The 16,112-nt window shown below is 34.6% G+C and overlaps 1 protein-coding gene across 1 annotated transcript; it reads left to right on the forward strand.

The window, feature by feature from the left end:
* Window positions 1–4,326: 4,326 nt before the first annotated feature.
* LOC110033278 (AAA-ATPase At4g25835-like) lies at window positions 4,327–6,256 on the forward strand. The gene has a single exon (XM_020737206.1). The coding sequence runs from the start codon at window positions 4,562–4,564 to the stop codon at window positions 6,140–6,142; it is 1,581 nt and encodes a 526-aa protein (XP_020592865.1). The 5' UTR covers window positions 4,327–4,561; the 3' UTR covers window positions 6,143–6,256.
* The last annotated feature ends 9,856 nt before the right edge of the window (window positions 6,257–16,112 follow it).

Consider the following 16,112-nt stretch of genomic DNA (forward strand, 5'->3'; position numbering starts at 1 on the left):
AAAAGCCAAAGTATAACAACATTAATTGACAAGCTGTTATAATCAAATGTAAAGTAAAGTAATAGAAAACTTACTAAGTGTAAATTTGGTCCTCAGACGGAGTTCCCCCAAACTGATTATTCTGCACTATTTGGATAATAACAGGTTTCAATTCAAATTTGTAGCTTCTACGACAATAGTTTGAATATTTAAGTGAATTTCATCTATCATAGGATTAGTGTAATCTCTTAATGATCTATGCGCATTATGATTTTAATTATCTAAATTGTTCTGTTGTATACTCGTCATTTCTTCTATGAATTGGTTAAGTCCTCTCTGCTTTATAATCCTTCTAATTTTTCTCTCTAGTTCTAAATCTTAAGTCAAAAGTCCCGAAGATCTTGCACTACACATACACAACTAAAGGTTTAAGGAGTAAATTTCACTAAAACACAATGTGTGTTACACAAATATAATAATTTTGTTATTATTTTGTTTTTTTAATTTTTTTCTTTTTTTCTTATTCATATAAACAAACACTTAAACAATGAAACTACAATACGATTTTGCAAATATAATTTTAATTAATTCAACTAAAATTTTCATATGTTCAATACATCGTCACACTTACCTGACAAGATTGCCAAAAACTTGATCGATGTCTGGTCTAACCTAATACCTATGGATGAACTATTTGAAATCTTAAATAGGTATATAAATTTTAGAACTTTTGTTTAACAATAAAGAAACACTAAACACTAGGATTTTCACACAAGTATACGTATCATTCAAGTAATATCAGATTACTGAGTCCGAATATTCGATCCCACAGGGAAGGCTGTGATTTACACCTAAGAAAAGTTCTAGCCTACTGTAATGAGTCTTATACTGGAAGTATAGTTGATTCAAGTTATGCTTGTTAAACCTCCTAAACTATCACTAATTCTATCAATTTACTCCTAAGTTAACTCTACTAAAGCTAATTAAATTGAGAAAGATCAAGATAAAAAACTGCCCTTCCCTTGTAATGACATAAGTAATGTGTGTAGGAATGGAACAATTAGAATAGAGATTGTAGTAAGTGACAAATAGGAGCAAACCTCTTCTTTACTCTCTTTTGAGTGCATAAAAAAGTTTGGTTCAAAATTGGTTAACGTTTCTGCCTGTCACACTAAAAACCCCAATTTGAACCCATCAAAGCTTCTTTTCTTATCTATTTGCATTGTCCTATGGACTAATTTTCCTTCACCCACTAGTGCAATGTGTTTCTCCTAGTTGTTAAAGTCATACCTTTCTCGAGTCACTATGGATTCACAACTAAATTTAACATGTCACTTGACCAGAATGATAAGTAAATTAAGAATAAAGTAAAACCATTACTTTAATAATTAAAAACTTATTCTAAATATAATCAAATATCCTACACATTCTACTAATTCATCGCAAGGGAAGGGTATAAAGGATCTACTCACAATGCATTAAGAAAACACCATAGTTCATCATCTTAAAATGAAGCAAATTCATAGAAAATGAGTTTGCAACAAATGCAAGACAATGTAAAATGAAATACTTAACTTTCTCGTTGAGAAAATAAGTGAAAACTCATCCCTAAGTGATCTACAAATGTTCATTACATTGATAACAGTATTCCTTCACAAAATTCTCTCAAATCTCTCTATAAAAATGCAGAAAAATTTAAGCCCTAGATCTAAACTCTCATTTTCTGCACCCTTTAAACTTTATATAGGTCTTCAACACTAATCCTCCTCTCGTTTGAACTGCTTCCCCAACTTCTTAACTCCCAAATTTGTGCATAATCAATTGTAGAAACAGTCTCAGGCAGTTCCGGTGCTTAGGCGCCGGTGGATTGGCCCCAAGGCTACACTCTATCTGTTTGCATGGCTAATGACTGACACCTAGGCGCCGTTGGACTGGCACCAAGGCACCACTTGACTGGTGCCAAGGCCCCATTTTCTTTATTTGAATGCTATGACTGACGCCTAGGCACCACTGGACCGAAGCTTAGGGGCCACTAGACTGGCGGCCTTCACATTGTCTCTGTTTGCTGGATATGACTAGGCCTTAGACGTCGCTCAACTGGCGCCAAAGCCCCAGGCATAGCGCCTTGACACCCAAGGTTGGCGACTAGGCGCCAGTGCGCTGAAAGCACGTTATTTCTCAAGTGCTTTGTTTCACCTTCGTTTCACTCCGTTTTCTCTCCAATCATCCTATTTTTATGCCTGCAATAAAAATACAAAAATATTTTTCTTTAAAGTGCAATTTCATAAAAAAAATAAGTGTTAAATGTAAATGAAAGTGAGCAAGCTACAAGATATATCAATAGCCTAACCGTAATAGTTTGTAGCATAATAATACTTTTCAAACTACATTTGCACTTGACCACAATTACTCATTTATAATTGTCCGACCTCGATCATCTGACAATTATCATCTGGTTGTTATCGGTTGTAAACTTTATCATATGTTATTGCCTATAAGTCAAATGCACACTATTAATGCTTGTTATTTTCTATAAGATTAGTGCACACTATCAAAGCATACATCACTAATGAGCCTAATGCATGCTTTGCACCAAACGTGATGCCCCTTAACTATGTTTCCCATCGACACAACACAAATGCTACAATATTTTTTACTCATCATTGCTTATAATATTGACGGCACTTGACAAGCACAGTGGTCTACAATGATGATGTACATTATGCTACTATCAATTAAAAGTTCGATACATCTTTTGAATACAAATTTTGATTATCCTTAGCTCTATTTCCTGTCATAGCCAATAGTATTGATGCACGTAATTATTAATAGAGCCAAAATTGGCTATACGTGCTAAGGTTGTAATAGAAATAAGTCATTGGCTTCACTCCTCACGAAAGAATTACCGATCTTATATAACACCAAGACATTAATCTCAATTTAACTCCATAAATTTTCTGCAAACAATAATATTACACTATTAATTTTTTGAATATTAATTTAGAAATCAGCATAATAAATTAGATTCATAAATCATAAGTATGCATTATATCTATTTTATACCGCATAAGTAAACTTAAGAAAGTTTTACATTTATTAGACCTAATTTTTATGTGCTCACATATTTAATATCCAAAATTTGATACTTATAATATTAACATGATTTAATTATTTGGATGTGATGTTAAAAATTTAGATATCATATAAAAAATATTAAATTTTAGGTCTTATATATATAAATATATAATAATTATATGATGCATATAGGTCTATCAAAAAAACTTATTGATCATAAATAGGTCAGGTTTGACTCTTTAAACTACTTGTGTTCCATTCGCTCATTAAGAAAATGAGCCGAACACGAACAAATATTTGTTCATTCATATTCGGCTCGTTCCGTCTCAAAAAAATTAACTAAATAATAATAGTTATTTAAATATTTTTGTTTTACTTCTTTATATTTAATACAAATATTCTAAATCATATTATTTTTAAATTATACATAAATGGTATAGTCATTAAAAAAAAAAAATAGAAGGTTAGGTTTTAGATACATAAACGAGTAAGTAAACCGTCAGATATGCAAAAATAAATATAAAACAACCAAGCCTGCTGGTGCGGGAAGGATGGTGTCCGGGAGCAGAGATCCAGGACCACATTAGCAGCACGCTGCGGCCCGCTGGAGGATGGGTAGGGATCTTTTAGTCCCACAGGAGTTTGACAGATTTATTGCGAGAAGTTTTTTTTTAGAGGAACTGAGCCGTGTAGATTTGCAGCACCCAAATTGTGTTTAGTAAACTAATTTTTTTATTTTAATAATAATTTAATAAACCTAAATTTTAGGATATACTTGAATAAAATTCAAGCAAACCTCGAGTTTATTTGAACATAAGTTTGAATCGAGCCTGCACGCAAATAAGTTATTACCTTGCAATTCGAACACGAGCAGAATATGAATAAAAAATAATTAATGAGCCGAACACGAACACAGTTTAGACTGGCTCAAGTTCGGCTCCTTTGCGCACACATGGATTTATATATATATATATATATGTATATATGTGTGTGTCTCACCACAATTAAAATTTGAAAATGAATAACAATGTCCTACTTTTAATGATGGTATTTTATCTTGATTTAAATTTATAAAATTATTATCTAATGTTTTTTTGTGAGTTTGTGTAAATTAGTTCAAATTTAATAAAACCTCTATTTGCAAGGCATGGTCCTACTAAATCCCCAACGCACCCATTACCTTGTTTCCCAAGTAATTCTAGATTAATTTTTAAAAAAAAATAAATAAAAACCAAACCGATCACCTCTTCTCTATAAATGAGCTACCTCACTTCATTTACCCTCCTCGCCCCTCAAGAGCCAACGTCTTCCACCTTCTTCCTCCCCCCACATTCTCCTTCCCTTTGGTCGGACCCACTATGAAATTGTCCCTCTGATCCCCGCGTTAAAACAGAGTAAACCCCGGAAAGATACGATCTTTATTATTTAAACCGCTGCAAGCCCCAGCTTCCTTCAAAACCTGTCTGCTTCCAGCAAGAAAGATCCGACCTTTGGTTCTTCAAGGACAATGAAGGAAGTTTGGACATCAGTAGCATCACTCCTGGGCGCTTTCGCTTTCTTCCAGAGCGTCCTCCATGCCGTCTTCCCCCCAGAGCTCCGTCAAGTCATCGCCAAGTTCTTACACCGCGCGTTCAACTTCTTGTCCTCCTATTGCTACTTCGACATTACTGAAATCGACGGCGTGAGCACCAACGAGCTCTATGGTGCTGTTCAACTCTACCTTTCCTCCTCCGCCTCTGTCTCCGCCTCCCGGCTTTCACTCTCCCGTCCCCTCAACTCCTCATCCTTCACCTTCGGCCTATCTAACAACGATCGCCTCGTCGACTCTTTTTCCGGCACCACTGCCATTTGGGAGCACGTCGTAACCCAACGCCCTTCACCTTCCTTCTCATGGCGTCCTCTTCCCGACGAAAAGCGCGGATTCACTCTCCGCATCTGTAAAAAAGATAAGTCCCGCATCCTCCCCTGCTACCTCGACCACATCATGGAAGTCGCCGCCGACATTCGCCGCCGAAACCAGGAACGCCTTCTTTACACAAACTCGCGCGGCGGCTCTATGGACACTCGTGGCCATCCTTGGGAATCTGTTCCCTTCAAACACCCCTCCACCTTTGAAACACTCGCCATGGATCCCATCCTAAAGGAAGACATCATTTCTGATCTCCGTAGCTTCACTGCCGGTCAAAGCTTTTATCAGAAAATTGGCCGCGCGTGGAAGCGCGGATATCTCCTCTACGGTCCACCAGGCACTGGCAAGTCCAGTATGATCGCAGCCATGGCAAACTTCCTCTGCTACGATATCTACGACCTCGAGCTCACCGAAGTTCACACCAACTCCGAACTCCGAAAACTTCTCATGAAAACCACATCAAAATCTATAATTGTTATTGAAGACATCGACTGCTCTGTTTCTCTCACCAACCGGGGAAGCCCACCACAAGCGGCGGTTCATCCGCCGCCGCCGCCTGTGGATGATCCTTCATCTCCCCCTGCATCAGCTGCGGCGTCCGCAAAATCTCTGACGCTTTCAGGGTTATTGAACTTCACCGATGGGTTGTGGTCTTGCTGTGGCAGTGAGAGGATCTTTGTGTTCACGACGAACCACGTCGAGAAGCTCGACTCTGCTCTGCTTCGATCTGGGAGGATGGATATGCATATCCATATGAGCTACTGTTCATTTCCGGCGCTAAAAATTTTGATAAAGAATTACTTGGGGATGGATGGTGATGAATTGGAGAACGGAAAAGATGAGGATGTATTGGTTAGAGAGCTTGAGGCGGCGGTGGAGGCGGCGGAGATAACACCAGCAGATGTAAGTGAAGTGTTGATAAAAAACAGGAGGTACGGGAAGAAAAGGGCCATGGAGGAGTTGCTTAGCGTGTTGAAGGGAAGGATGATGGGGAGGAGAGGCGGCGGCAATGCGAGGGTGTCTATGTGCAGGAAGGAGGCGGATGAAGAAGAGGAGCAAGAGAAGAGAGCGCTGGATAGCCCGAAGGAGGAAAGTTCTGAGAAGTTGGAGGAGGCTTGTGAAGAGAAACAGGGGACGAAAACAGGGATTGAAGGCCGCCAAGGAGGAAGTCAAGACTGACTTGGGTTGCGAGGAGGGTCTTCGATTGGATAACTTTCCAAGGGGATTTCAAATTAGTACTTCTTTTAATATATGTTTTTGTTTTGTCGTGCGGTTTTTCTTGTTCAAATTTTAGAGGGGGCAAATGAAATGAGAAGCTTTTGGAGCTTTTGGAGCATGGAGGGTTTATTGTATGAAGCCGTTTAAAAACTTTCGTTGGGCTTTTTAAGTGTAAGAGAACATTCTCTCCTCTTAATGCTTTCTTCGTCGGTGCGAGTGCATCTCCTTTTCGGTCTGCCATTCTTTATTTAGTACATTATATATGTTTATTTATAATGCTTATATTTTTGGTTTGGCCTGAGCAATTAGTAAGTTGAGTCATGTTTTGAAAATATATTTATTAAAAAAAAAGTTTTCTAGTTATTTTTAAAATAAAGTGATTCACAATAAAAAAAACAATGGAATTAAAAAAAAAACAATTTAATCAAAAATATGTTGAAGTTAATCATTTGTTTTAAACAAAAGTAAAAAAAATAAAAATAAAAAATGATATCAATTAAGCCTTGTATAAATCATTATATAGTCTTTTATTAATGGGAATAGAAAAGCAACATGAAAGGGCAAAACAACAATCTGATTAATTTCAGCACATAACAATAATACATGAATGAGCATTATATATAGAGAGAGGATTGATAGGGTAAGTATGTATTTAGCATAGATATATCAGAGGGCTGACGAACAAAAAGTAGTTTTGCTTCAACGATGATGGATGAAATCAATTATTAAGTGTCTTTTTCCCATGTGCAAGAGGTTGTTGAGACTGTTTCCCATGCGTAGAGGAAGGAGTTGAGATTGCTATTACCACCCCTCAAGTTGACCTTCTAGAGAAGCTAGAGTATGGATTTGTTAGCATGGTGATGAGAAGTTCATGTCACTTGGTTAGAAGAGGTTTCAACTATATCAGTTGTTTACACTTTGTCATAATGTGTTTCCATGTGATTTCTCCTGCCTTTAGATGATATCAAACAAAATAATAATCTAAATCTATGTTAGTTTGTGCATGAAAATTGGGGTTATTGGCTAAGGCAATAACTGATACATAGTAACAATAAATGGTGGTTGAAGGAATAGAAGGAATGTCAAATTCGTGAAGTAAACGGTGAAGCCTCAAAATGTCTGTAGTTGCTATTGCTAGTGCTCAATATTCAACTTTTGTGGAGCATCTGGTAACAGTGGACTGCTTTTGGCTAGCCAAAAGATGAATATGGAACCCAAAAAGGTGCAATATCTAACAATTGATTTTCTATCGATAGGATTTTCAACCCAATATGCATAAACTTGGTACGAAGGTTGAGATTTCTAGCATGAATTGGAAGCCCATGACTGGATGTGCTTTTAAAATAGCAGCGAAGGTATTTTAAAATATGATAGTTATGTAGGAGAGGTTGATGCATGGACTGGCTAAGACGATTAACCGTGAATGTAATGTCTAGCCTGGTTTTTTAAAGTAATGAATGAGAAGATGTTTGTAATGGTGAGGGCTTTTCAAATAAGGCTGAGGAGAATTGGTGGACACAAGCTTAGTGGGAAGAGGAGTAAGACGATTTTGCATTGAGTCATGCCTGCAAATTGAAGAAGTTGTAAAGTTTAAATATATTGATGTAGAATGTAGTTAATGGTAATTTTTTCAACCTGAAATCCTCAAATTTGATGAAAGTTCCCAAGTGTTTTACAATGAATTCCTAGTCGAGTTCATTGATTAGATCATGGATAGCTATGATAGAATTGCCTGTAAGAAGGACATCATCAACATAAATTAATGGGTAAATTTTTATACCTCCTTTGGTGGAAATGAGTAGGGATTGATCAACAACTGAGTTTGTGTATAGAGTGAATTAGATAGCTTCAAAAGGTGGAGTATCATTTTCTTGGAGCTTGTTCAACGTTGATACATGCAAACTCTCATCCAATAAGATGTTATTACATGGATTCAATTAGAAAGGTGAGAGTGCTCTAGGATTCATAACCCTCTTATCAAAATTTAGGATTTCCAAACCAAAGAGAAGTTCTATATCAACAGTTGAGAAACTTTCTTCAAAGGTCATTTAGAGATAGCCTAAATTCACAAATATTTGATGATGCCTTCTTCCCTTCACCAATGCATCAAGTACTGGAAAAACGTTATAGAGTATTGCATAATTGGTGAAATATAACTCTTTTTAATACATGAAGTCAGTATTTATGAAGACGTGGTGTACTACTTGCCAAAGAAGCAAGTGATTTATTTAGAAAAATACCCACAACTAAAGAATTAGAAAGGAAACAAGGGAAAGATAATGCGAGATTAAAGAAAGAAAAAGAAAATAGATACTGAATGTAAAATGAAAATAAAAGAAAAAAAAGAAAAGAAATATAGAACAAAAGAAAAGATTGAAAAAAATGGCAGCATAAGAAAACAATGAATAAAATAAAATTGAATGACAAGAGACGTCATCAGAAGATGAAGATGAACACCAAGTTTTATTCCAATGTTTCTATGCCTCTTCAAATTTATGAGTGGGCGATAGAACTACAAGGAGTTGTGGTATAATTCATGATGAAAAACACATGATCACTACAAAGACTTCCTTATCAAATTTGAAGGACACACACTAGTAGCACATATTAACTTACAGTCCAACTCGAAACATGAGTCATACAACTTAAGTTGGTCTGTCACCCCAACAAAAGTAGAATTCCAATGGAAGGTCTCTCAATAAGAAAATGATAAAGAATAAAATACATTTACTACAAGTCAATATAAGTCCAAGTAATCTCAATTTGAGTAGATCATTCAGTATGTGTTGACCTCATTTTTGGTTAGCTCTAGATTTCTCCTTAAGACTTAGGGTCTAGTCTTAAGACTTTCCTATTAATTAGCCTAGTGATGGGTAGGATCCTAGTGATGGGACCCACCTCAATTTAGAAACTCAAACCACTTCCTTGCTCTTCTTGGAGTCTCAAATGTGTGGTTTTTGATTTCTAGCACTACCAAGGTTGATACCAACATGAGGAAGCCCAAAAAGAGTACCTATATGATTGTCAGGTCTCAAGGCAACCCTGGGTGGCTTGATCTTACATAGACACACTTGGACTCTCCATTAATTCTCACATACATTTATAACCATTCATTCACCCAAATTGACCTATCTTTCATTTGAATCCCATAACTACTCCTTAACTCTCTTGCAAACTCTTGTGGGTGGTCCCAAGCCCTTAGCCTTTGGTTAGGATGACTACGAGCAACATGCAGAGGCCTCAAGATGAGTTCTCATAAGGCTCGTGTGACTTCATGGCTTGCATAATCTTATCATCCAATTTGTCTAAATTCTACCAAATTTACTAATATGAACAAAATGCCCTTTGACCACCCCTAATTCTTTTAAAAAATTCCCAAAACACCAAAATTTCACCAAAATCACTCTTAAACCTTTGAAAGTTACCCAAGTGCCACAAATTCACCAAAATTGACCAAGATTGTCAAAAATCCCAAAAATTACCCAAATATCCATTTCACATCCACTAAATTTTAAATTCAAGCCCAATTCCACCAAATTCAAAACCTAAATTCAAACTCAAGCCAAACCATACCAAATTAACCCTAAATCTAATTTTGACCAAATTTGAACCCTCATTCCAAATTTCAAATTCAAATCAATTCCACAAATCTCAAACTCAAGCCCATCCATCATGATCAATTTTTTTTTTAAAAATCCATCAAGCCATCAAAGCCAAATTCAAAGGCCATCATCCAAGCCTAAAGTCAATTCTACATGCCTTTATCCAAAAGCCCAAAGTTAGCCCATCATGCTTAAACTCTAAAAGCCCAAGTTCAAAGCCCCACATAACAAAAAATTTCTATCAACCATTTAAGAAAAAAAAAACCAAACCTAAGTTCCAAGCTTCATGATTAATTTTTTTTCCCAAAATTAGCCCCATGACAAACCCTTTAAAAAATCCCAAAAATTTCTACAATCCTTTCTCATGCAAATTAGCTAAGTCAAAGAAAAGCCATGAAGCTACCTCCAAGCCACATACAAGCCATGAGAGAAATGCCATGTCATTTTACCCAAAGTGGCAAAAGCAGGAGCCTCTTTAATGATGCCCTTAAAAGTGATTGACCCTTCTCATGACTCACCCAAACCCATTAATACACTTGGATGGAAACTTGACCACACTAATCAAGCTAACCCCTCCTCAGCCCAAGCCACCATGGCGAGTGAACCCAACCTAAATGGATGACTTGACCCAACTCTTCGAAAAATTCACTTAACCCAATTCCACTTTAATTCAACACCTTTACACATGACAACCCACAATTGAATTCACTAATCTCTGACATTGGGCTCCCTCAACCAGATGGTAAACTTCCCCTAGCTAGTCGACCACCTTGGTCGTCAGAAAATCCAAACCCGAGGGGAGTTACCATGGTCAACACTCAAAATTAAGCCCATCCATGGTGGTTCACCCAAATTGGCTAATACTCCTCTCCTTCCCTCCACCTAAGACCCATTGGCTTGGCCTATTGAGCCCTCCTTCCCTCTCTATAAATGGGACACCACCTCTCGCAAGGAGAGGTTGTTGCAAAAACTTTAGGAGAACTCTACCAAAATCACTCCAAACTTCAATTGCAACCTTCCTAAGCCCATTCCAATCACTTTTAGCCCTTCATCCCCATTGTCTTGCTCTAATTTTGAGCTCCAAAACCTGGGCATTTTACGGCCACCATCCAAATTCTACCAAAACCCAATTTAACTTTCCTAAAAGCTTCAACAGAGTCTAAGGAGAGTTTCCCAATTGAAACCCCCATCTATAACCTTGTCCAGTACCAAGCCCAAGCCATCCTTTGGACTAGAGCGCACCTAGGCCCATCCATTTCTCAAATCAAGACTTGGAGGAGGTTCGTGGACTCAAGGCAAACGTCTCGAACCAACCCAATCAAGGCCTCACCTCTTAGGCAAAGGTATAACCTGAAATCCCTAAATTTTTCTTTGGTTTGGACCTTTATGAAAGAAATGTGTATTTCATGCATATTTAACCGTATAGATAGGTTCGCCTCACTTTGATGAACGTGTAGGAACAAACTGTGAGTGATTTTATTGAGTATCGAGCGAGAATGAAGCGTTTTAGTATGGACCGTTCTCAGGTTAGGGCGTCCAGGGAGGATGAGCGGATATCGTTCATTTGTACGTGTATCGACCGGATGGCACAAATGGAGTCCGATGAGTGAATGGTGCATAAACCGAGGGCTGAGTCAGCAGCTTGTGTGGAAAGGCTAACAATTCGGAGCGTGCTGTGTGGGAGTTTGTAGTGGCATAGGTTGTTCTGGTGCCGCGTCGGAAAAGTTGAAAAATGGGGTATTTTGGATTTAAATAATTACCAAAAATTTAAAAATACATATCTTAGTGTAGAAAAATCTAAAAAATAAAATAAAATCACATTTGTGCTCAGTTAACAAAGAGGAATAATGTGGACAAAAAATAAGACAAAATATTTGCCTTATATTTATTTTAAAATAATTTAATACATTAAAAATTATCTAAATTATAATTAATTAAATATTAATGAAAATAATGTGAAATTTAGAGGGCTTACTCTTCATGTGCTTAGGAGTGTTCTCGAATTTTTTCAAGGTCAAAGAGCACCCATAACATTCAAAGCTCTAATTTTTAAGGTTAATTACCTTTATTTTAATTAGAAAAATTATAAAAATTAAAGCATAAATAAAAAAAATACAAAGGTTGGTTTATTGAGTTCCTTAGAGTCAGAGGGTCACAAGAAAAAAAAAAGGACTTTAAATATAGAAGTACATTTCTAAATATTTTTCTATTTAAAAAATTATTAAAATTTACAAAAGTAGTAAATAACTCAAAAAATACCAACATGTCCAAAATTGAAGAAAATGAACTTAGAAAGCCTATGTGAAAATTTAGATGTCATACAAATATTTTCAATACAAAAAAAAATAGTTTCTAAGTAAATACGAATTTTGGAATAAAATAATTATAAAAATCAAGTAAAAATAAAAAAAAAATTATGACAATTGATTTGGAGTGTTCCTTGAGACTAAAGGCACTTAAGAAAAATAAAAATGGAGTTAAAAAAAAATCAACTTTTGGGTTTTTTTTTCTAATTTTAAAATAATTAAGAAATATAAAAAATAAGAAAAATATAAAAGTACTTCAAAATGTCATAAATCTCGTCCTAATTACAGAGAACAACTAAAAGATGCTTTTATGAAATTTTAAAAATATAAAAATATACTTTTAAGTACTTAAATGCATTTTTCCAATTTTTTGATGAAATAATTACAAAAAAATAAAAAAAAAATCATAAAAATATTAAATTCATTTGTTTGGGTTCTCTAAAGTTAGAGAGATTAATAAAAAATATAAAAAAGAATTTTTAAAATAAAATATAACTATTTATTTATTATTAATTAATATCGATTAAAAATTGTAAAAAAAAACTAAAATGTAATTGAAAAATTCATGAAAATTATTTCAAGTGGTCATCTGACCTAGGTGAACCTTCAAAAAATTTCCCAAGAACATAAATTATGTTTTAGTTAATTAAAATAATTAAAATTGAAAATTCCTTTGTTTGGACTAAAATAATTATTAAAACTTAAATAAAATCTAAAAAAATATAAATTCCTCTTTGATGTGTAAATTCACGCATGAGTAGGGTAACAACAAAATTTTGAGGTCTTTGGAATTAAATTAAAGGAACTATGAAGTGAAGAAACTTAAGGGTAAAATGAAAATTTTGAAATTTCACACTTTAATTAAGATTTAACTTAAATTAGAGGGTAAGAGGGTAATATTAATCATAAATAACTCTCTGAGGTGATTGAAACACTATGGGTTAAAGGGTAAGAACCAATTCACTCTATTTTCTATAAAAGGTAAAATTGTAAATAATTAAATTTTTATGGTTTAGCAGAGAATTAAGTTTTTAATAATCCTAATGCGAGGGACATGAATTAGGAAGACAATAATTCACTGATCTGAGGCCCCAAATAAATGGTTAAATATAATCTAACCTTTCAGAAGGATCAAGCACATTTAATAGAATTTAATTTAAAATTATTTAAAGAGATTAGAAAAGCTTGGTAGTGAGCTAAGCTTGATCTAAATCATTTAAAGAGATTAGAAAAGAAAGAATGTAATTTAGCATGAACACTACAAGCTCAAGCTAAATTGAAAAATGTATAAATTCTTAATGACTAGTTTACCCCTAAGGTAGTTACCTACATAGTGCTAATGTATGACATCATACAAGTGACTAATTGCTATGCTAATGGGTTAATTAAAACATTGAAGTTCATTGAGTAAAAATTAAAAAAATCACAAATAAATCTTAATTTAACCAGGGTTGATTGACTCAATGATGTAATAAGTTGAATATGAACTGGGAATGATCCCAAGGATTCTAAAGTCTTTCTAGGTTATGCCCAAACAACTTTTGCAAGATTTTGGATATTTAAGAGGACATTTAAACTTAATACATTTTGTTGAATAAAATCATCCTCTAAATTCATAGGAACCCACCAAGATATGATTTGGGACCTCTTAATTCATGATTCCAATAAAATATTATACACAACTTATCTTACAATAAGTCCCAATGCTCAAGGTTGTGAGTCTTGGATATGGTATTTGAGCAATTGAGGACATTATGTTAATGTCAAATATGGATCATTGGGTTTGTGTAAGTCAGAGGTCTAGGTGGTGAGGGTGATGATAACAATGCTTTTGTGTGCTAAGAATGAGAATTAGAATGGTATCTCCTACCTCAACGACCTTCAGGGAGAGGATAATAACGATGATGCTATTTCCCAACTTATGGTAAGAAGTTACCCCTTGTTTTATTAGGGTGCCGACAGTTCTAGTCTGATCAAGGTGATTAACTTGTGGACTATCCCATGACACTACTACTTTTGGGTGCTGAGTAAGCTCTACATGCATGAAAAATTAAAGAATTTTGGATAAAATTATATAAATGTCCACTTACTAATCACTCTGATTGAAACCATAAATTACCCTCCTTAAGTTGCTTGGTCGGTAACTCTTATCCAAAGTTGGGATTATGAAGCACACAACCCAGCTCTGGTCCCTTACATTTACTTAATTCATACAATTAACCCCAGTCTTCTATATGTGACAATGAGCTTTGTTTTACTCAATTCATGTTTTCTTACAATTTACTTAAATTTTTCTCACAATTTATTTTCCTACGATTTGCTTAAATTTCATGCACGTCACCATATTATGTTTATTATACTAACCCTTTTTGCAGCAGTAGCAAAGGCTTAGGTATGCACGGTTAATCTTGGTTTCCCTTTCCTTTATTGCATTATGTAACATGCTTTTCTTATACGCATTTTGTTTATATACTTGACAGACCATTAGTGTAGAAAATAGTAGTCTAGTTGCTTAGGATAGATCACTATAACACATGAACGAACACATATTTTAATTTTAACAATAATAATCAAGGATAAAACATAAGACATAAAACCATAAACATGTAAACACTATCAGAAAAGAGCTTAGAGCAAGCTTTGGGGCAGCATGATAAAGGAATTCTGTTGAAGAATCGAGACTAAAATAGATCTACCTTAGCTAAACCATTTTCTAGAATTAAACCACAAGCCATAGAATTTTGAGGTAGCTCTTCTAGCATGACGTAAATCTTCAATTTATCTTTAGGCTCCCGCACAATCATGTTGTGCGACATAAGTCCTAAATCTCTTTAGGCACTAAGGTTGTCATTCGATATGACGTAAACACTTCTATCTTTCTAGGCTATTTGCATGATCGGGTTCATGTGAGTGTAAGCCCTAAGCTATAAAATTGGTAGGATGAAGCATTAAATAACATCTCTTCAAAATTGAAGTCAAACAATAGGATAATTCAGGAAGTCACCGAGATTCTTCTCAAGATCTATGACATCCCCTACCTTTCTTTCTATGGACTTTGAAAATAACTATTCCTATTTGGTCCTTTCCCACTTAATTTTCCCTATGTTTAACCTTGAAACCCTAAACGTTGACTTCTTGAAGACAAGTACCTTTGATCATCATCAAGAGTTTTCATAAGTAACTTCAGCCATTTATGATGTAATTAACTATTTAAACTTGCCTCTATAGGAAACTATAGATCCCAAATAATATAAAACCTACTTAATCTTCAATATTAGATAGAGAAACTTTTCAGTCAATGCAGAAAAATTTGCAGATCGAATGGATGTCATGAATTCTTTTAGTTTATTCAATCAAGCTCTCAGTCAAGTAACATATATATTCTTCAAGATAGGTGCATTATTTGGAGTGTTGTGTTTGATTATTTAAACTATTGAAATGTATGAGATCTTTTTAGTCTCCTATTATAAAAAATTAAAATATTATTTTTAAAATCAAAATTATATATATTAAATTAAATTCAAAGTTTTTCAAATCAAAATTATATATATTAAATTAAATTCAAAGTCATTTTAAAAAATAAAGCGACCGACAGTATGTTAATACTTTAGCTCTAAACCTACTATCCTCTGACATAGTGGTTACATTAGAAAATAAAGTGGCACCCTAATTGAGTAGTTAACGGAGTCAAAAATGTTATAGAGGGTCCTCATTATTGAGTCCTAAAAAAGATACAAAATTTGAAGATGAAATCTCAAATGAATTAATATAACTCCTTTTAATTAATATTCTTCTCTTATTACTAATTTTGCAATATAGGGTCTAACATTACACATGTGATCTAAAAGGCAATAACACTACTTAAATAACCTTTGTGATACTAAATACAAAGGGGTCAAGTAAAGAAGCTAGTTTATGATTCACTATTATAGAATTAGTAGATGGTAAATAATGTTGCATGATTATAATTGACTTTCTAGAACCCAATAAAATCTTTTTAGCATCTAATCAGTCCAATTTTAA

This window comes from Phalaenopsis equestris, unplaced genomic scaffold (genome assembly GCF_001263595.1).
Source record: "Phalaenopsis equestris unplaced genomic scaffold, ASM126359v1 Scaffold000002, whole genome shotgun sequence".
NCBI lineage: Eukaryota > Viridiplantae > Streptophyta > Magnoliopsida > Asparagales > Orchidaceae > Phalaenopsis > Phalaenopsis equestris.